General features: G+C 46.0%; 2 protein-coding genes across 2 annotated transcripts in view; one reads left to right on the top strand and one right to left on the bottom strand.

Annotated features, from left to right (window-relative positions):
• Positions 1-3,539: 3,539 nt before the first annotated feature.
• plcb1l (phospholipase C beta 1-like) overlaps positions 3,540-21,777 on the top strand; it is a 76,423-nt gene continuing 58,185 nt past the window's right edge. Inside the window, exons 1-3 of the mRNA XM_077587163.1 lie at positions 3,540-4,559; positions 6,103-6,182; positions 19,030-19,157. The gene's annotated coding sequence lies outside the window, so the exon portion shown is untranslated. The remainder of the gene's footprint in view (positions 4,560-6,102; positions 6,183-19,029; positions 19,158-21,777) is intronic.
• bmp2b (bone morphogenetic protein 2b) lies at positions 8,171-13,319 on the bottom strand. Its single transcript, XM_077587152.1, has 3 exons — positions 12,785-13,319; positions 11,724-12,091; positions 8,171-9,203 (listed from the first exon to the last, which is right to left on the bottom strand). Exons 2-3 carry the CDS (start codon positions 12,076-12,078, stop codon positions 8,305-8,307), a joined length of 1,254 nt encoding a protein of 417 aa, XP_077443278.1. The 5' UTR covers positions 12,079-12,091; positions 12,785-13,319; the 3' UTR covers positions 8,171-8,304.

Here is a 21,777-nt window from a genome sequence, read left to right as displayed (position 1 = left end):
CGAACGATCCCAAACTCAGACGATGCTAATTCACTCCAAACCTGCACATTCATTCATCCATCTGTTCACACTGTGCGTGTCAAGTCGTCAAGTAATGAGCACAGTCCAATGAACAAACCTGAAGTTTCTGTTCCGTTTTGGCAAATTCCATAACAACCATTGGGATTCTTGCAGGAAAGAAACAGTCACACAATGTGATGCTCACATTTTTAGAAGTTTTCAAAGCCGTGGAAGGCAACCCCAGGAGCCGAAGCCCTTCATTGAGCTCTGGGTAAGACGCAAGGATCGAATGGTCCGATATTTCTTTTCCCACGTGTCTTATCCGTTTAATCTTGAGCTCTTGTCGGAGCTGTCACTTGAGCTCTTGTGGACATTTCATCAAATTAGCCTGTGAAAAGCTAGTGAGTTGGACTACTTTTGCTGCCACACCATCGCGGAGCTCTTGGAATACTGAGCTTTAGATCACAACTTCAACAGTCAACTTTAGAGTTGATTGTGCGCGCATGAGCTTGTTAGCATTAGCTTGTTAGCAGAAGTTTTTCCGCTCCTACAAAACGGACCTTTCTACTTCCAAATGCCCGCGACTACAAGATCTAAAAATAACAGACCTCCAAGTTCATCTGCTGCACCTACCTGCTCATGTAAGTGCAGTATCTGTGATGATCGCTTTGTAGATCTCCTGAAAAAGTATGACCAGCTGCAGCAAGCTTTCTCAGAGATTCTAATCAAGCTGGATGAGATAGCAAAGGCGTGCTCTGTATGCTTAGCCGCGCCGCAGAGTATACCTGTTGCCCCCTGCACGTATGCGGAACAGACAGCAAATTCCCATATGCCAATAAAGAAGAGGAAGGCAAAAAAGACCAAACAGGCTCCGGAGCAATCTTCAGCCGCGAAGTTTAGCGCTGACGAGGCGCCCGATCATGACGACGACTGCGTGTCAGCCTGCTTAGACGCCGCAGATGGCAGTGACGTCATCGGTAGGCAAAGTTATGAGCCTAAAACTCAAACCCCTGCAAATCCAATTGCTTTCGCGAGATCCAGTAAAGAGGCTGTGTCGGAACGCGAGAGGAGCGTGATAATCTATGGTGTTCCCGAGTCGCCCGAACTCCCCGCTGTGGGCATATTGCCATATTTTGTATCAAGTCGATCCTGCAGACACTGGCACCCGGGGCATCTCTCTCACTCGGAAGATCGGTGAAGCTTGGACGCGAGCCACCATCCTCTGCTGACGCGCGCCCCCGTCCATTAAAGATGACTCTTGGCACTCCATCTGAAGTCGAGACCTTCAAGAAAATCCAATGGCCTGATCTCGAACTGGATTTTCGGAAGGAGTACTCTTTGAGGGAGAGGATTCGTTGGCGCAACCTTGTAGCAGAGCTGGCAGCGAGACGTCAGTAGGGCGAAAGAGGTCTGTGCATCCGCAACGGCCAACTAGCCCTGACAAGCTACATCCACCCGCCACTGAAGGTGACCACAGAGACTCAGAACAACTGGGTGACGGTGAGGGAACAAGGGATGGCGGTGGCCCACCCCTAGTCATCATCTACACCAACGCGTGCAGTTTGATCGCCAAGTTCAGTGACCTCTTCAGTATTGTATCAAGACTCAAGCCTGATATGATCGTCATTACTGAAACTTGGCTAAGCTCTGAAGTGCACGATGCTGAGATAAACCTGGTGGGCTACATCCCCTTCCGGTGCGACAGGCGAGACAGACGTGGTGGTGGAGTTATCATCTATGCTAAGGTCGAGCTAAAGCCCTCCCTCTGTCCTCTCCCTCCCGCTGCTCAACAGACCGACTTCTTTGAGGTTGTGCGATGCAATATAACTGTGGGCGGAGTCTGTCTGCCTATCTTGGGAGTCTACCGATCTCCACAAGCTACCGCCGAAGACGACAACCACGTAATCAGTACAATTTGCTCGGTCTCATCACACCAGGACTGCCTTATTATTGGCGACTTCAACGCACCATCAATAGACTGGAGCGACGTCGTCTGCTCATCAGCCGACCGGTTCGATCAGGCACTCCTCGACACAGTTGATAACTGCTTTTTAACACAGCATGTTGCAGCTACGACGCGCTTCCGCAGTAACCAACGCCCGTCTCTTCTGGACCTGGTACTCACGTGCTACCCGTCGTCGGTATCGTCTCTCATCATCCTCCCGCCGCTCTCCATGTCTGACCATGTGGTGCTCAAGTTCAACTGGCACGCAACAATTCCGGCCTTACAGAGTGAGATGCTTCCGAAGAGAAGGTTTTCTGCCCTGAATCATCACGCACTGGCGGAGGCTTCCGAGGCTGTTGACTGGACTTCCTTCATGGAGATCACTTCAGTCGGCGAGCTGTGGACATTGTTGAAACAATCCATACTCCGGGTGACTGAGTGTTCAGTACCATTGTCGATGCCACGGCACCAGAAGCACAAACCCTGGGCGCCGCAAAAGGTGAAGCGGGAACGGACTGTCAGAGATGTTGCTTGGCGCGAATTCCAGGAACGAGGCACGGCAGCAGCATATGAGGTCTACAAGCAGCAGCGTAATAGGGCAGTGTTCACTGAAAGGTAAGAGCGGAGCAATTATGAACTGAGGTTAGCGCAGTCATCTCGTGCAAACCCCAAACGCTTCTTTGCCCATGTTCAAGCCAACAAACGTCTACACAATCAAGTGGTTAAACTCAAGGATGCTGATGGAATCGGTGTCACGGATGCAGAGGGGCAAAGCTCTCTTTTTGCTAGGGTGTTCGCAGGCATTTACAAAGCCGATGATGGGCGACCAGCACCCCCATTTGCTCGGGATGTTCCCCCAATGCCTGCAGTTGCCATTACACCTCCTGAAGTCTACCGAGCCTTGATGTGTCTGGACGCCACTAAAAGCCATGGTCCGGATGGTATTCACCCGAGGGTCCTCCAGGCACTCGCTCCGACCATAGCACTTCCCCTCGCATATCTCTTCACACTGTCCTTGCAATCAGGTGACATCCCCGAAGACTGGAGACGGGCCGTCATCTGCCCTATCTACAAGAAAGGAGACCGAGAAGACCCGTTGAATTGCCGACCGGTCTCCCTCACTTCAGTAATCTGCAAAATGTTAGAATCTATTATCAAAACGTCCATGATGGCCCATCTCCAGAACGCAGCGGCGATCTCCGATAGTCAGCATGGTTTCGTGTCCAAGAGATCCTGCCTCACCAACTTGCTGATGATGGAGGATTGGGTCACTCAATTAAGGGACAATCGACAAATTGCCGACCTGGTCTTCCTGGACTTCGCCAAGGCGTTTGACTCGGTCAACCATCGCTTGCTACTCCGCAAGTTGGAAGCATATGCGATTCACCCAGCGGTCGTGAGGTGGATTGATGCGTTTTTGGCTGGCCGCACCTTTCAGGTACAAGTCAACGGCATACTCTGAGGCTCACAACGCCCCCAGCGGTGTCCCCCAAGGCTCCGTTCTTGGACCACTGCTGTTCGTGGTGTTTGTAAACGACCTGCCAGAACACATCTCCCAGCGGGTTCTCCTCTTTGCCGATGATGTGAAGCTCGTTGCTCCCCGGAGCGACTACGAGGACCTGCGTAGGTGCCTTCATCATGTGTGGATATGGTCGAACCTGTGGGACCTGCAGCTCAACATCACGAAATGCATCCACTTGGCTATTGGGGCTCCTCCTGACGCACCTCTTGACTTTGAACCGGGACGCTTGGAACTGGAACGATCTCAACGGTGCAAAGATCTGGGCATCATTGTCGACGACACACGGGACTAGCTGTTACAATACGCAGCAGAAGGAGCAACACCTCGGTGCGGCCGGAGTTTCGGAGCTGGACAAATGTGCCGGGAGGAGAGGCAACGCTTCTGACCAACCATTCCATCGTGGGATAAGATGGAAGAGCTGTCGGCGCTTACCAGCAACGGAGTCAAGGAGTTCTGCCCTGCTGCTGTTTTCTTCAGCTCCAGACTACTGAGGAACTGTGCGGATAAACTTGGAAGAGTGACTCTGCATTTTCTCTACCTCGGTCACAGTCTGCAGAAGTTCCCCATCTCGTGGAAGACTTTCTGTGTGTGGTTCCAGTTTTTGTCCAACTTTACGTCTTTTTGAGTCTATCCGTTTTTGCCACCGAAACTCGTAGCTCGTTTTGTGTTTTTGCTGCTTTTCTATCTTAATGATTTGGTGATTCTTAATGATTCTTAATGATCCCATTGACTTTGATTTGCTTTGTACTTTGTGCTTTTTGGTTTTGCTTTGTTGTTCTGCGGCCTTTGACTGTACTGTCTAACTTATAACTATGCCTTTTCTTGCTACTGTCACAATGAAATTTCCCGAATACGGGATGAATAAAGTTATCCAATTTTGTTTAGTCGCAGCCTTCCTGGGTGATTAAGTTTGGGACTCTGATGTAAAAATAAAAGCTAATCCCAGCTTTTAGTTTTTCAGATTCGTCAGATTCACACTGTGGCTTCTGCATGAAATAAGAAAGGAACACCTCTAACGGATGCACCAGATGTTGATGGAGAAACAAGAGGTAGCGAAGTGGCGTGCTACGGATCTCAGAAGCTGTCTATAAGGTGAGGTTTTGAGATGGATTCCAAAATCACAACGCTGTGCTTTTTTAGGAGTTTTTGAAAACACATATTTTTGTCGTCTTGCAACAAATTAATAGTTTTAGAACAATGTTAAGTGAGTTTTGAATGGTCCCTGGTGGCTGAGCGCACTTGGAAGCCAGCGGTCCGCGATGAGGCCTGGAAGTCAACCCGGTAATGGCGGAGATAATAAGTCCTTATGACTTTAACCTTTGACACCTGTTTCTTAGCTAAGAGTTTAGGAGCTGTCCCCGAGGAGCTGTCCGAAACTAGTGGTGGCGGAATTGTTGCAGGAAGCGCAATCCTTATTTGGCTGTTGGGGGGGGGTCTTAGAAATGAATGCGACCCATGTACACCGCATCCAGGGAGCAGTATTTCAACCTTCAACCAATGAAAGCTTTATAGACTTCAACTATAAAGACAAACCACTAAATCTAACACTTGTTCTAAACACAAAGGTACTTCCCCCGGCCCCCCTCTCCGGCTTCCGACGTTACCCACTGGCAAGAATGTCCAATGTTGTTTTTATCAAATGTTCATTAAATGCGCCTGTAAAGTGACTTCCTCCCCGAGACCGTTAAAAGTAGTTCCAAAAGTAGCACAAGTATGTGCAGCCCACGTGCAGGCTGTGGTATATGGTGGCGTCCATAGAATAGAAATGGACACCAGATGGGGGTGCCGATGTCGAGGGGGGGGGGGGCAGAGTCTGTGGTGGTGTTATAGATGGAAGAATAAAATAACACATGCAGAATATTGTATTGGCGAGCATATCATTTCTTCGCACTGTTGCATCACTTCCAAAAGATGAACGAAGGCACATTTGGAAAGGATACAGAATTATGACTTTCATTTAACGTTCTCTCGATGTTCCACACACCGCCGTCTTTGGTTGAGCACACACATTTGTTTTTTTGCGCCCACCAGGAAGCCCTTGAATAGATGATTGAAAAAACAACTGCTGCACTGCTTTTCCATGTGAGCGTTTCATGTGTCCGAGATTGAAAACCAACATTCCACGGTCCCAATGTGCGTGCGCCCGAAAAAAAAAATCTATTTAGAGCATTTTCAACGAACGGCCTTGTGATCCCTCCAAAACCCTTTCCCCAATGCAAACACAGCAGAAAATGCGATCCGTCAAAACGGCGCAAATCTCTCCCTCGGCTTGTTTTCTCTTAAAATGCATATACACACACCTTTTCTCATTATCTGATCCCGCCATTGTAGCCTACCCCCCGGCACCCCGGCACCCCACCCGTCTTATATATATCCTAGCCTTCGTTTGAGGCTAGAAATGACAGTGCCTCCATCATAAAAACATTGCAAGCAGGAAGATATTGACACAGGTGTTCCTGCTTCAGACTGTCTCGCTGCAACACATGATATGTTTTGTTTCTGCCAGCTAGCTCATTCCCACTGTCTTAGCGAATAAGACTCCCAAGCCGTTTCCACTGTTAGCGTACGCCTTTGTCTGCCGCTGTGACACATTCCTAATTTCTACCTTGGGATTGTTTTTCTTTTATTCTTTCAGTGTTGAGAAACAGCAGTGACTCACTGGTGGAAGGCTGGAATTAATCTGTCTGAGCATGAGCTGCGAGGGAACAGGTGGAGGTGAGTTTGTCTTTTTTAATTGAAGTGCCAGTCGCCCACGTTGGCGTGGTCTCTGACGTTTAATTATGTGATCGTTAAGTCCGAATACTCCTGATGAATCAACTGTAATTTAATTAAGGACATGTTCAGATCAGTAACGTGGTTCACCAAAATAGAAAATGATCCTACAATACTTAGACAAGACACAGCAATTATAAAATTTAAAATAATCACTCTAAATCCTTTTTGTGGCCAAGATGGTGTAATATAGTACAGGGGTGGGCAAACTATTCCACAAAGGTAGGTGCGGGTTTTAATTCCAACCCATAAAGAGGACACCTTTTCACCAATATGATGTCTTACAAGTGCAATCAGTGGATTGCAGTCGGGTGCTTCTTGTTTCCACAGAAACCCCATTGGTTAAAGTGCCCACCCCTGATATAGTATCATGTGATATATATATATGTAAACAAAATGCAAATGTATCCATTAGGTATCATGGATTACAATTGAGCAATTGTGATCATGGTGTATTCCAATTTCGGGTAAATGTGTCTGTCCTCCATTGCGTCATAAGAATGTTAAATGACCAAATGAGCATTTTGTCTGTGTATTATTTTGTGTGAATGTTACATAAATCTAATTTCTGTCTTACATCTGGGTTTCTGTCATAACTCCCTGAATGCAATTGAACTCGACTTTGAATCAACAGTAGGCATCCCCAGTTCAATCAATGCCGTGTTCCCGCTTGTAATTTGGTCCTCGATTCGGGGCCAAAACAGAACTTGATACACTGCGTATTACATCAGGCATTTTTCCCCCTTGTTTACGTCACACTTAATCAAAGCCATGTTCACACCTGTGTCTCGGTTATACGGCCCGGGCCAAAAAAATTCAACTCGGACCGTCGTTTGCAAGCAAGAAAGAAATCGTTTTGGGCAGCAATTTCCTTTTTAACCCGAGTTAATTATATATACGGAGCCTCGTGTTTATTTCATGTGAGGTCATAAAACGCTTGATTAAAGACACCGGTTAAAATGCAAGTTTGTGTTAATATTAAAACCTTCTGCAAATTGTTATTGCCTAAACATTTCAGGTTGGAACCACTCGTTAAATTTCATTCAAATGTTTATACTGAACGAAATGAACTGTGCCATTTTTTTTTAGCAAAAGAAGTCGTTTTTATCCGAGCAGAGAAATCAGCGAATTCGTTTCCAGCCAAGCGTTGACACTTTATAATAAGCAAGGAGAAAGCGGCTCCGGTTCATTTGGAGCAAAGTATTCTCACTTGATCAAACTGAAAAATTGCAGCAGTCAGTCCAAAGCGTAGCCTTCGTACTTAATCAAAGCAAAAAAAGTGCCATCGCCACGGACTTGCTATTAAAGCAACTCAAGGCTGTCAAGTGTGAACACACTTTTCATCTGCTAATTTGACAAGGAAAAACACCGGGACCTGGTTTTCACTAGAGTCTTGGGGGTCTTTGCCGTCATTCTTGGAAAACAAGCTGGGGTGTTTTTCTAATCCTCCCGCGGGAGTCTATTGCGCTTGTGTAACTTGTCTCCGCCGTACTATGACGGCAGCTCATTGCAGCAGTGGCACTCTGACCTCAGCCGACTACACTATTGTTGTTGCGCTCCAGTTACACTTACCATAAAGAGCTCACTGCTTGCTTTGCAATCTTTGTAAGAAAACACGCTCCCGCTTGCGCTTCGTGTATATTTCTTTTTTCTCCGGCCCTACGTGGCTGACGTGGAGAGGACTCGAGGCAGGGCACATTTTCTCACGATAAATACACATGATTTATTTACAAATAAAGTGGTTATAATTGAAAATAAATACAAAATAAAAATCTGAGCATTATACTTCATGTGGTATTGCACCCATTTGGAAATGTACATCAGCAATACATTTTCAAAACCAGTAAAAGGAATATATTCCTCTGATTAAAATATTTATTTCCCAACGTTACGCAGACATAAATATATTCATATACTGTTTTTGTTTTATTCTTCTTCTTCTTCTTCTTCCAAGATAGCTCCTTTCATATAAATATTGTCTTCATTGGGAAACCGGGCGTCCACATAACCTCGATGTCTCTTTTTAGTCTTTATTATTATTTTTTTGACGTCTTTTCGTCTATTCTCACCGGCAGCCGCAACCCTCCACCACCATGTCTTGGTAGTTTTTAAGGATGACCTTTTCGTATTCGTCCAGGTAAAGCAGGGAGATGGGGCTCAGGTCGGTAGGCACGCAACACGCTTTGGGGATATTGGAGTTCACCGAGTTGACCAGCGTCTGCACAATCGCGTGATTGGTGGAGTTGAGGTGGTCCGCCAGGGGGAAGGGACATTCCCCTTGGCAGTAAAAGGCGTGGTAGCCGGGGGGCGCCACTATCCACTCGTTCCAGCCCACGTCGCTGAAGTCCACGTACAGGGCGTGTCTCTTGCAGCTGGCCTTGTGCTGGTTCTTCCGCCGCTGCTTGCGAAGCGCGGCCTGGCGCTTTTCCCGCGTGTGCAGCACCGAGTCCCCGCGCCCGTCGTGGCCGTACGTCACCAGCAGGGGCCTGGCTTGAGGCCAAGAGTCCCGGTCCTGGTGCAGAGACCGGCTGACCCGCACGTGCCGGCCTCGTCTCTGGGCGTGCTCGGCGCTGGCCTCCCAGTCTTTCGGGTGGTGCACCTCCACCAGGAAGCCGCGGTTGGGTCCCTTCCCGGATGTCCACTGAGAGACGGCGGGGCTGACGTCAAAACTCTCCCACCGGCTCCTCGAGTCCTGCACCAAGCGAGTGTCTAGCAAGCGAACCAGAGGCTCGCCACCTTTGGGCGCGCCGAATATCTCGTAGACGTTGATGCGATGCGAGCCGGAGTCCGTCGAACTGACGTTCGCCGAGCCGTCGCCGGGGATCCCTGGGACTCCCCTGACTTGGTCCCTGTAGATGCGAAGTTCCGCCGAGGTGATGCGCTCCCCCTCGGGGACGGAAGTGAGGTTGAAGAAGAATTGCTGGGTTGTTTTGCCTTTCAGGCTGGCCAGGGCCTCCATAGACTCTACAAAAAAATGCAGACAGGACAGAGTGAGTGATGCTCATCGGACAGATGACCATCCTACAGGTCCTTCAAAACCAATCGTATTCGGCATTCATTTTTTTCCCTCTGGTTGGTTCATCCGTCCAAGGATAGCAACCAAGTTCATCGGATAAATGTTGATTGTGAGGAGTTAGAGGTAAATTGGTATGTGGTAGCGGCACAGTTGCCTGTTGTACAGAATTGACAGATTTTATCATTAGGTTGTGATTGAATAGAGTGGTGGTGTCAGGAAGTATTATAATCTATCCCGGAGACTTGGGTGCACTTTGCACAGTCCGGCGCTTTAATTCACTGGTATTTCAACTAATGCCCCCTGATTGGTGATGGCGTAGTTGTCTTGCAGCTGTAACAACATACCTTGTCATCCCCATAAAACTACCTGCTGATGCTAAAAATGACATTGTCTTTGTTTAGCAACATTTATTTTTGAGTGAAAAGCTCTCTAAAAGGGCTGTTCCTTGAAAGTGCATTAAGACTGCTCATGTTGAAATCACTGTCCCGAGGCATGTTTAAGAATTCCCAGTACTATATAGACTCAGTGGTATTTCCCCGCTCAGTGCGTAAGTGACACAAATTACAGTGGAGCGTGCAATTTTCTGGGCCGCAGCCCCGCTTTGAACTCTTACTGGCGAGCATGACGAGGGGCGACGCACATACGTCGTGGACGCAAACTTTGAACTGTGCGGGCCACCGTTCAAAGGAGCCATTTAGGAAATTCCACCATCTCATCCTAAAGCTCCCACCAGAGGCACAAAGACCTCAATTAGGCGTATCACTTCTTATTTGATGTGGGAAAGACCCCTTTGCCCCCACTCCACCTTGTCTTTACTTCTTCCTACTCCGACTACCAAATCCTCCCGTTCCCCCCAAGTCCCAAATCCTCTTTGCCCCGTCTCACTCGCCGTCACGCTGTCTTAACCTTCCTCCGCAACCTCCTCTTCCTCGGCGAACAGGCCGGGGCTTGTTGAGAACGCGTGAACCGTAGATTGCGTTTATCAACATTCCTAATTTCTTTTCTGCACCTAAACAAAACACTTAATGTGTCGCTTAGGGAGGTATCTCGCACAGGGTTTTAAAAAAAACTTTTGGTCCTTGGTTACAGAGAAACTGAATATCTGAGCAAAATAGTTATCATAAGCAGATCTGTCAATCATTTTTTATTCTTCCTAGAAGTCAGAAGAGCTGTGGTATGGGCTAAAAACTTTTGGGTGGGACTTGGTAGTCAGGAAACCTTAGAATCATCACTGCTTTTTGCCGTTATCTTTCAGGGTTTCTGATCTTGAACTGGTCTAGCCTACTCTGAAACCGGAATGGTGGTACTTTCTAGAGTGCTGTCTGCCAAGGTCCAAGGTCCTGCTATTGTCTACTAATTTTAATTAATTTCCACCCTCAATTAGCACCCCTGGTTGGTCTTCACATGACCCAAATGGTGATGTGCCCCCTTGTTCAAGGCTACTTGTCAGGACTGAACTTCTACCATTCTTCCTTGTCCTCAGTTAGTTTGTCCTACGCTCTGGTCCAGCTTGTTTGCAGTATGTCCGAGTCATCACCGGGTGTCATCACACCAAAGCAAACTCAGGCGCCCCCTCTGACTCACCCCAGATGGAAACTTGCCCACTATACACACATATGAAGTTTCTGTGTGTAGCCACCTTATGCTACTTTTATTTACCCCCAGGCACTACTTTTAGGAACAAGTCGCAATTATTTTAATACAGCAACGTGGTGAGTAAAGTTATTTTTACTTTTCAACACCTACTGAACGCAACGATTCAGATGTTTGTAGACAAAAACTGTAGTATTTTTTATTTTTTTGACAGGATAACAATTGGCAATGGCCTCTGGCAGGATGATGGGTCGACCCTAATGCCGTGTTGTGTGTTGCTTCAGCAACCGGGGCCGAGCGATCACCTGCACAAAGGCAAACGCCGCCCTTTATCCCGCTCCTGCAGTGCGTGTCTGGAAAAACTGTTTTCTGAGGCGCAGTGCAAACACCATTAATTATTAAGTAACAAACTCGCAACAGGGATTCCGCGGCCACTCGGATATATATTTTGAACCCTTCGCGATAGCCTTGGCCAATAGAGGTAGTTAAAGTACATCCAATATTGACAATTGAAAAGTTTGAATTTTTTTTATTTCTGCAGTCGATTCCAATACCAATTTTGCCTGATTTATGTCGCTGCTATAATTTTACTCCACCATAAGACCCAAAGAGCTCAGTCAGTTAGTACAGATACCTGAACAATCTACTCTAAGAAGAGACTGAATTCGGCGCCTGTCCCACCCAGCCTATTGCAAAGACTCCCCCTCAAAACCTAATTAACGGCGGATATCAATCAAATTTCAGCAGTCGGATGACATTTGAAAAAACAGCGTGCTCTGACACCCTGAGTCACGTTTAAGTACATGTTTGGACTGTCTGGGGGAGCACAGGAGCTGGAGGCTGACAGGTAAAGAAGGTATGTCGCTAATACGCACCTTCGTGGTGAAAGCTTCTAATCGTGTTGGCCTGGCTGGCCGCCCTCTCGGCGTGTTTCCCGGTGCTCCTGGGTCGCCGGGCGCCGCGGTCGCCGTTGGCCGAGTGCAGGTGGTACAGGTCCACCATGTATTGCGGCACAACCGCGTTCTTGCCTGGGGAGGGCCTGCGTTTTAGGCCGAACATGCTCAGGAGTCGAGACTCGAACTGGTGGAGCACGCCGGACGACTGCTGGGGGCTGTGTCGGGCCGACTCGCCGTACCGCCTTCGGCCCACCTCGGGGATGAGTCCCGTCGCGCCTTCCATCAACACCTGAGCCAGAAGCAGTACCGTGAGGGAGCCGACCACGGCGACCATGATCAGTCAGTCCCTGCGGAGGAGGACAGAGTGCGCCTCGAGTCAGTTTGCACCACGGCATCGAAGAAAGGCCCCGCGACACGACACCTCTTTGCTTTGATAGATCGGATAGGAGGTGGCGGGACTGCGGTGGGGAATTAACCCACGGCGCGAGGATTGATCTCTAAGGATGAAAATGCAGGAAGTCTACCAAAGGACGGAAGGGCAAATCAAACAAGTCTCCAATTAGAATATACGCCGAAAGAATGCAGGCGAGCGCAGATCACAAGAGGCATGAAAGAGTCTCCCCGAGGAAAGGGGGGGGTGACGGAGAGGAGGAAAAAAAGAAGAGAAGAGAAGAAGAAAAAAAAAAAGTTAGGCAAAGAAGAGGCCCAGCCTGCCAGCCGGCCGGCCGGGTGCTACAAGCGTCAATTTGCGGAGGCTTTGACTGTATAATCATAAGGGATAGGGTTACTTCAAGAGGCTTGCAGGTGTTAGATCTGACGTGCACTACCGGGGCCAGATGTACAGCACATCCCCCCCGAAAAACACTGCCTCCAAAGGAAAAGTGCACTTCAACCAACTTCCACACAAAGCTCATCCACTTTGGGACCTTTTTTTTTTTTTTTAAATTCGAGCTGGATTGGACGTCTCTCGCCGTCGATGGCGATGAACGAAAGACTTGAAGATCACCGCGCGTCAATGGACTTGTTTTAGTTTCTCTTACCTGACGATGAGGCGCTGTGTCCGGTCGTCGTTCCACCGTTGAGCCCCGATAAAGTCCACATGAAGTCCAGTTAAATCCACGCCGCTTCTCCGCGGAGGACCACAGCCCGACAGCCCGATCCCGTCACCTGTCCGCTCGGGCACATAACGTCGCAGGCGTCGGCTCGGAATGACTTTTGAAGATCGTCAATAAAAATAAAAATCAGTGGGACCGAATGCGTTCTCCGTCACGAGGAAGCGTGTGTGCGCAGGAGGGAGCGATCAAAGTAGAAAGCGTCTCGGTAGAACATCTTCCCGACAAAAAATGATAATAATAATAATGACAAAAATGCGGAAAAAAGCGTTTTGGAATGTTCGGAAATCGGTGCGCTCTCGAGCCCAGTTGACGTGCCGTGCCGCCGGAGCGCTCGCTGCGATTGATTTGGTGCCTTCCCTCGGACCGCGACGCTTTTTGTCGTCCGGTGATGTCACCGAGGGGCTGTCAATCACATGGCCGCCCATGAACGCGCCTCCCGCGGACTTCTAGCCCTCGGGCAGGCGGGCGTTTTTTTGGGGAGGGGTTGCTAGTAGTGGTGGTGATGGTGGGTGGGGGACTCGCACCCCAGCCAACTTTTTCCTCCTCTTTCTCTCGCCTCAAATAAACACACGCAAGCTAGTGACTACCATTTTTTTCTCCCTTTTTTTCTCTTCTTCTTCCAAATGCGATTTTTAAGCCCTTGCATGATCCAATGGGATTTTTTTTTAAATTGGAAAAATCTACAAGAGTTGAATGGGGATGCCTATTCATTTTTAGAGCATATTTGGTTTACTGCCTTGTTAAGTCATCTGCCAATCCTCCACGTTTAAACTGATTGGACGTTGAGGTAGTTCATTTTATAGTAGTTTTGCGTCATTTTGGGTCATTTCTTGTTTATTTTAGGGAATTTCTGCTTCCTGATCTCTCTTTGGCATTACAAATCATGGCATATGCTGAATTGTATGTTTAAATTGAATATGTAAATTATGGGAATCTGATTAATGATAGAAAAAAAGCAGGACCGTTCCCTTTTTTTTGCCGCTTCGCCGCAAAATTGTTTTACTGCCGATTAGTCCCTACTTCACGGGATTTTGTGGTGATTATTTTGACTTGGCGGACTGTTTGCAGAGCAATAAGCAAGAGCCAGGAGGAAATGGTGTTCAAAAGACAGCAAATGTCTGACGTTCAGGATCGTTTCACGCTTAACCAAATAAGCTAACTCACAAGCGTATGTTTTGCTGTTAAAAGCATGAAGCCTTAAAATACAGTGCACGTGTACAGTATATGGATTCACAGTTTTTCATCTACTGGGGGGTTTAATGTCCATATACGTCGATATGCGTCAGGTCAAACTCGTTTTTTGTCTCGATTTTATTCAGAGGGCCGTTATGCCTGCCAAAATTCATCGGTTAATGAAGCTTTTCTATTAGTCCATGAATCATTTAGAGACATTCAAATATTTTTTTTAATATCAAATAATCTCTTGTCTTTGTATTTTTTTCTCAATAAAAAGGGGCAAAAATTAAATGTCTTTATCTTTTAATCTTTTCTTAATTAAATAAGACAAACAGTAAATATTAACAATTTTTGATGTAGTTATTTTTCAGTGAAAAAGAAAATGAGTAAAGAAAATTCTACATTTTCAGAGTTTTACAAACTTATGTTTCATTTTAGACAAATCTTAAGCATTTTTTTTAAAAGACGCTAATGGTCACTCAAATAATGTCGACCACCTACGCGTGTGTCCAAGTCTCAACTGTCAAAAGCATTACTCAACGTGTTTTGACAAAAATATGGCCTCCATTTTGGGTCCAAAACCATTGGACAAGCGTCCACATTGACTGCGTGCGTACTTTCCGGCGTGATAAAAATAGTGGCAAAGTCAACACTCCTAACCATACTGCTGCTACTTACAGTATGTGCGAACATCTCCCATGTGTAAATAGCATCAATCTGTTTGCTTATTGCGCCTTTTGCGGCAAAGACTTTCCTGACGTGTCAATCTCTTGGATAATGTCCAAAGAATGCTAATGTATATCTTTTCGGGGGGTCATTTTTTGCAAAGTGACAGTGACATTTTTGTCATTTGTTTGGCTCGATCTGAACCTACAGCTCTAATATTTGTTGATATAAAAACTCGTCCTTACGCTCTTGTTAAAAAAAAAGACAAAAGACGGATTTGTAAAAAGGCTTATGACATAACAACAAATAATAACAGAGAACCTACTTAGACTGAGACGGATTTTGGAGGCCATTCTCACATGCGGAAATAGTCCAAGAATGCACGACTGAAGTAATCGACTCAGTTTTTGCAGGCGGTGGAAAAAAGAGGAAGTGACAGCTAAAATTATGCAAACCACTTTTTACAGTTTTATTCAGCTATGTAGTTTAATTCCGCTATCGTATCGTCACCAGTGGCCTGACTGACCTCGATAATGGGACGGTTGAAAAACTTGCGGGTCATGAAATAGTGCCTTGTGTTTGTCGATATATTTGTCTTCATATCGGCTCAAATGCTTTTTCTTCTTTTTATTCCTCGCGATTATCATTCGTTCTCTTCTCCACATTTGCTGTCCGTCTATGTACGTATATAGTTTGAAGTAAACCGCTATCGTTGGCGCGAACGACCATCGGATAGCCGCCACCAGCGCCGCTCTACTTTTGACTCCAGTGCGCATTTGTTTGTATATGCGATCCACAAATATTCCCCGAACAAAAACACAAGGTCAGAGCCGAGGGGCTCCCACACGGAGCTCGTCGCGCTGTAAAAAGTGAAGGGCTTCGGAGTAGTTTACTTTTCTTCCAGCCGTGTTTTTTCCCCCCAACGTTTCGAGTGGGGGGGCCGGTTTAGGGAACATCATTCAAGTGAAATGCAGCTCTGTCAAAACAAGCGCGTCTTATAGCTTTTCCCACACTATTCGTCCAATTGGAAACAGTTCCATATTTTTTTTTCAAGGTGGAGCAGAAAATTATCGTTGTAACAACCTGGGAAAATACAGTTTAAAAGGCAATGCTTTCTCAAAACATAGTTTTTGTTTGCGTGGGTTTTTTTCGAGTCCAGTTTAACCTCTCCTCAGAGTCCCGGCTAGGCTGTCCATACGTGTCGCAGATAAGATATTGGACCGCCGCAGTGTTGTCCTTTTAATCAGCGTGTAATTGGATCAGAGTGAGGACGGAGATTAGATAAATGCAGCGTATCTATCTGGCAACAATGGCATACACCGGCGTAAAGAAAGTGGAATCACTCTGGTAGTTCTCGATCAACTGTTCAATGGGCTAGTATGGTTAGCTAACCACAAAATCATCAGGAAGTGACCCAAAATCAACAGGAAGCAAGCCGGAATCAACACATAATCCCTCGGAAGTGCCCTCAAATCAACAGAGACAAACCCTAAACTGGATGTGGTCCAGATTTCCCTTCACTTTAATGCACTTAACATCAACTCTAGTTGTTTCCTCTAGTGCAAGGGTGTCAGACTCGGGTTGGTTCGCGGGCCGCATTAACGTCAACTCGATTTCATGTGGGCCAGACCATTTTAGATATAATGTCTAGATTTTTTTTAAATAAATGGATTAAAAGAACTACATTGAAAGCCCTGAATATTCAGTTTTTTATAGATCTAAAACAATGTTTATTTCAGTTTTTTTATATATTTTTAGATTTTACAAAATGATTTTTGAACTAAAAACACAGAAAAAAATGATTAGAAAATTACAATTATTGATTTAAAAGGGGGGAAATCAGGAAATTTAATATACATCTATACTCTTCATTTTAATTTGATCCTAAAACAGAAAGTCGGCACTCCTGATTTACTTTCCCGGCCCACACAAAATGATGTGGCGGGCCAGATTTGGCCCCCGGGCCGCCACTTTGACACATGTGCTCTAGTGGATTTATGTCTTGGGAAGAGAGAGTTTAGGGTGAAATTTGTTGCTAGAAGACTTGTGAGTCCACGTACACATTTAGCTCTAGATGCGGACTGTACGGTCTTTGCTTGTCATCACCTACATTCCACGAGTCAGGGGCGGTTTGAGAAGAGGAGTTGGGGGGGGGGGCTTTAGCCGAAGCCCTGAGATGACACCGCAAGATCCAACCATTAGCCTTTCACCTGCTGTTAACAGCAACTTGGCCAGACACACGGCCTGCATTCCTCCGCCTCGAGCCAGATGGACTTTTTACACTCTCCAACACGCCTGCTCGGAGATCAGCGCCGTAGATTTTGCCTCGTATTTGTTGGTGCGACTTCTCTAATTTGACGCGTGAGGGAAAAATGACTCAAACCGGAATGCGCCACATGTGTTTGACAGGAGAACGCACGCCTGGCCGGCCACGCCGGGCACGTGCGTGCGGTCAAATTGGGAGGGCGGTCGCTGGTTGGAAATGGGACGGATTCCATATAGGTTGATCCCAAAATGGAAAAGAGAAGACCTGCGAGAAAAAAAAAAGCCAGAGTCAATATTTATGGATAGCGAACATGTGGCACGCTTCTCGAAGCCACTAATTTGAGCAACAAGTTCATCTCCAGATGATACGGCCCCCTCGCAGATCACAGGCGATGGAGGCTTCTTGAAAGCGTGCGCCGGGCAATGCGCCGGCCGACGTGGGCCGCATAATTTGGCGAGCTGTTTATTTGTTTGTGGCTTCTTTTCCATGACACTCTTAATCTCCACGCTTGGTCTGTAATTAGAAGCGTGCAGCGCGACCTCCAAAGTCAAACGCTACAGAAAGTAGTTTCATTTTGGTCAAAGAAAAAATAAAAATGGTACTCATAAGTCAAACAGGGCTTCATAGTAGCCTGCCTGGTTTCAAGCTAGGCCTTCATGTGTGGTATTTGCTTTATTTTAGTTTGGCGGTCAACCTATACTTGCGAGGAAGTTACCCTGTAAAAAATAAAACTTCAAAAGAGCGTAGAGGCTGCCTGGACGTTTAGCTTAGCGGTCAGTGATTCCATCTAACTATGATATGTTCACTTTAACTGTACACTTACCGTATTTTGCTGTTTAATATACCCCCCATTTAATATATCCGGGTATATTAAACGGCAGGGGTATATTAAATGGCGCACAAACGGGACGGGGTGCATCAACGTTTTGCAGACTAAAACTACTTACTGCTCAGGTAAAAACTACTTACTGCTGAATAAAGTCTGACTTGGAATTTTAATGAACTTAAGTATAATTATGCCCTCATGAACACCATGCAAATCTTGCCAAAAAAGATGAGTTGCCGTTTAATATACCCGGGTATATTAAATGGCAAAATACAGTAAGTTGAAGTGAGTGTATAATAGTAAAGGTGTAAGTTTACATTGTTAATGTTTTTTTTTGCGTGGAAACTTGAAAATGTAGCAGAATTTATTTTATTTTGAATGAACAAAAAGGGGCTAAGTTGTTCGGTGCGATTGACAATCAGAGATAACAATGTTCAAATTGTGTTTGCTAAAGTTTCGCTTGATAATATAAAAAGTATTTGCCGGAAAGCTTTGTAACTAATCTTCTTAAAAAACGTGCAATAGGACGGGTTCAAACACACACTCCTTTTAACCAGTCGTTTTTGGGTTGACAGGCGATCACCTCCATTTTAGAGAGAGAGGGATAAGTACAGGGATGTGGCCTTTTCAATGCAGTTCCACTCATAAAGAGACCACGCGTCACTCAATTATACGTCTGCGTGATTAGAAGCTTGGGTTCTAGCCCACGTAAAAATTTACATTTACTACTTAGCGGCCCGAGCAGCTGTTTACCGGCCGATGAAGGGGAAGCACTTTTCCGATATACAGCACGGTATCTGTGAGTTTTGGGATGTAGTTTTGTCTTTTTTTGTCACAAAAGAAAGCTACAACACAGTCTTTTATATAGTAGTTTAATTTAGACTTCAAACTATCATCTTGGGAGAATAAGTATTTAATGTGACTCATTTTTTTTATTACAGACTTGTATATCCCGTACTTGCTCGTAGCGGAAATCATAATGGTTAATGACACAGTGATTAAAATTTAGAGCTTAGTTTTACAGTAAAAAAATTAAGAAAGTACTTTTTTTCTTTTGGAAATAGGTCATGACTGACAAAAGGATTTTGAAAATGACACGTATGCCGTTTTTTGAGTGAAATCTAGATTTTTTTTCCATCTTCATTCTAGTAAACTGAGGTCAATAAATTTGACAATAAATGTAAGAGTCTCAAACAAGAGTTATGAAAGGTACATGACATTTTTTTTCCTTTTTAGCCTTCTCTCCTGTTAATCCGACCTTCAAAAAGTTGATGGCCTTGAATTGGAAGGCAATCAAAAAGTGGAGGAAGAACATCCCAACATACTTTGACCTTCACCCAAGCTTCATCCACCCTTTCTAACAGGTAGGCCTAACAATTCAACTACAACGTTACTTTCCACGACAGCTACACTTTTGATTACAAAAAAACATTTCCGCCTCAGATTAGATTCCGATGTACCAAATGTTATTTTATCAGAAGGTCTGATGTCACACGACCGATAATGTGGACTTCTAGCAACTCATATCACACTCAACAAGGTCAGATTCTCGATAGGGTTTGAGGTTAAATAAGCCCAAATGACACTAAACAATCTCGATTATCTGTCAAGTCGCAATCACGCAAACGCCTTCGTAGTCCCTGTTAAATCCGACAAGCGAACAGTTTGACCGTATTGCTTTTGTGGGAATTTCAGGACGCCTCCGTATTGTTCTACTGACGCAATTCTCTTCTAAATTCTAATTCAGGAAGTCCGCTATAGTTACTTGAGCTGTAGGTTATCAATTTTTGGGCATTTTTCCGCTCAGCGTGCCTGTTTCAACAGCTGTGGTTGGCCCTACTGGGCTATGCGCAAACCTGGCCTTCACACGGCCAAGTCAGTCCCGAACACGGCAATTCTCTTGTCACATTTCATTAAGCCGCCGTCTCGCTTCGTCTGATCCCGTCCGAGGAAGGGAAGCGGCGGCAGTCGGGGGCGGTAGAAGGAGAAGAAGGCTCGCCGGCTACAGGGAGGACCCGATTGTGCTCCGGCATCCGCAGAATGACATTATAGCGGCGCGGTTTGACGATAATAATAATCCTGCGCGCAGCTGTATAAACATTTAACTGACATCCACTCCCTGGGCACGCCGTATGTATCTTTAACTTTTTGGGGCCAGTCTGATGCAACTGTTGGTATCTCCGCCCAGTTGGCCGGCAGTACTCACTCCGTCCGCATTTGTTTATTGCCACAAATGTCAGCGGAAAATGAACGTTTGCATCACGTCCGAGTCCCAGGAGAGGGAAGGCGCACCGTGTGACGGTTACAAGTGCCTCGTTTACTTTTTGCAGAGTGGGAAGTTCTTGCGCCATTTTTCTCAAGGCGGCGACAAACGCCCCGGCTATCAAGCGTCTTTCCCGTGGCACTTTGTGTAAATATTTATTGGACTAAACTCACTCTGGTGTATACAGTAAGCCCTCTTCCACACACAATCTCCTCTGGAATGCCATCTAATTGGCGCTTTCCTCCGTTTATCTGCAGTCATGTACAATCAGGTAGAGAGAGATAAAGCCTTAAATTGGAAAAGGAAAACCAAAGCAGGTTCATCATGCGCTTTTCCAGTTCCCCACACACAATGTCTTTAATTCGCTTGTTGGATAACCCTTACGTGCCATTTGTAGGGATGTCCCGATCAAATATTTTAGTCTGAATCCGAGCACATCCTCGACACTGTGCAGCCGCGTATGTAAACGGAAGGCAGGAAACGAGATCCGCCAATTTTCGCTCTGCCCGCACCGTGCCGTGTTTTTGTATATGTCTACGTAACAAGCGGACAGGTCTATAGACTTGTCTTCATCCAAAAAAGTCAATGAAAACACATACGACGTGGATTCTTTCCGTGACCAAGCTCCTAACTGAATTTACTCCGACGTCAAATAGATTTCGATCGTCGGAATAAAATGAAAATGCCCCGTTTTCCCTCGAGAGGAAATATTTTAAGGGATAGACGAAAAACAGTAGCTCGCAATATGCAAATTGTGGATGGCTAAGAATTTTGATGATGGACAAAAGTCATGTTTTCTGATTGACTGTTACTCCCTCAATGAAATTGTCATGAAAGCCTACTTACGATTACGGGGTGAGACGTTGACCGAACATTTCCAACTCGATGGCTCTCCCTCACGCTCGCCGGCGATTTATCAGACATTAGAATACAGTTGTTCAATGTTTTGGGGTGTGCGGAGACCACTGGTTTTCTCATGCTTCAACACTGGGCCTCTTGTGACTGCACCGAATTTTCAACCCCGAAAAAAAAACATTCTATTTTCTTAACCTGGTTAAATAATCATATTACCTAAGACTCCATAAAGGGGAACAAACAGTAGCGTAGAACCCGGGCTTCTTTTTATGTGCCTTGAGTGGCAGATTGGCTTTCATCAAAGAGCCCCGGCCAGTTATAGAGTCGTTCTGTTGCGCCCGAGCGTTCGAAATTGATCCTCATATGCGCAACATATGGTGGAAAGCAATTTCCACCCGAGTGTTTTAGTATTTCCTCCTAATTAATTTCGCATGTACGAGACAAGCACGAGCGGCCTCCCACAACCCAGGCACAAAAGCCGGCTTTGTTTCATTCGTAAGTCTGCGGTTTTCGAACTCTCCTGCGCTTTTTACGTGTCGTATTCACACCGAAGGCAACATTTTGGCCAGAGCCGTCCTATCTCGCAGTCCAAAGAGCCGAGGTTCGATTTTGGCCATCGGTCAGTCGGGGACGTAGACGTAAAAGACGATAAAGTTCTGCTCCTGGTCCAGACAGAATTTTAAATGTAGAACTTCTACTTGCAGATCAAGACTAGTTTTGCGTTTGAGATCAAATGCAGCATGTCATCAAATGAAATGGAATCAGGGCTTTTTTCCTCCTGGGTGGGTTGATTTGAGGTAGTCTCGATCCGATACGTGCCATGTGACCGCAAGCCCACTTTGATCTGGTCTTTCGCACTCGCTCTG

The sequence above is a fragment of the Stigmatopora argus genome, chromosome 19 (genome assembly GCF_051989625.1).
Source record: "Stigmatopora argus isolate UIUO_Sarg chromosome 19, RoL_Sarg_1.0, whole genome shotgun sequence".
Classification (NCBI taxonomy): domain Eukaryota; kingdom Metazoa; phylum Chordata; class Actinopteri; order Syngnathiformes; family Syngnathidae; genus Stigmatopora; species Stigmatopora argus.
The sequence above is the reverse complement of the archived record's forward strand: the minus strand, read 5'-3'. Positions and strand labels throughout refer to the sequence as shown.

Coding starts and splice junctions, on each gene's coding strand:
- bmp2b (XM_077587152.1), bottom strand. CDS start 12,078: ATGGTCGCCGTGGTCGGCTCCCTCACGGTACTGCTTCTGGCTCAGGTG. Junction 9,204..11,723: donor TAGAAGCTTTCACCACGAAG/GTGCGTATTAGC, acceptor ATTTTTTTGTAG/AGTCTATGGAGGCCCTGGCC.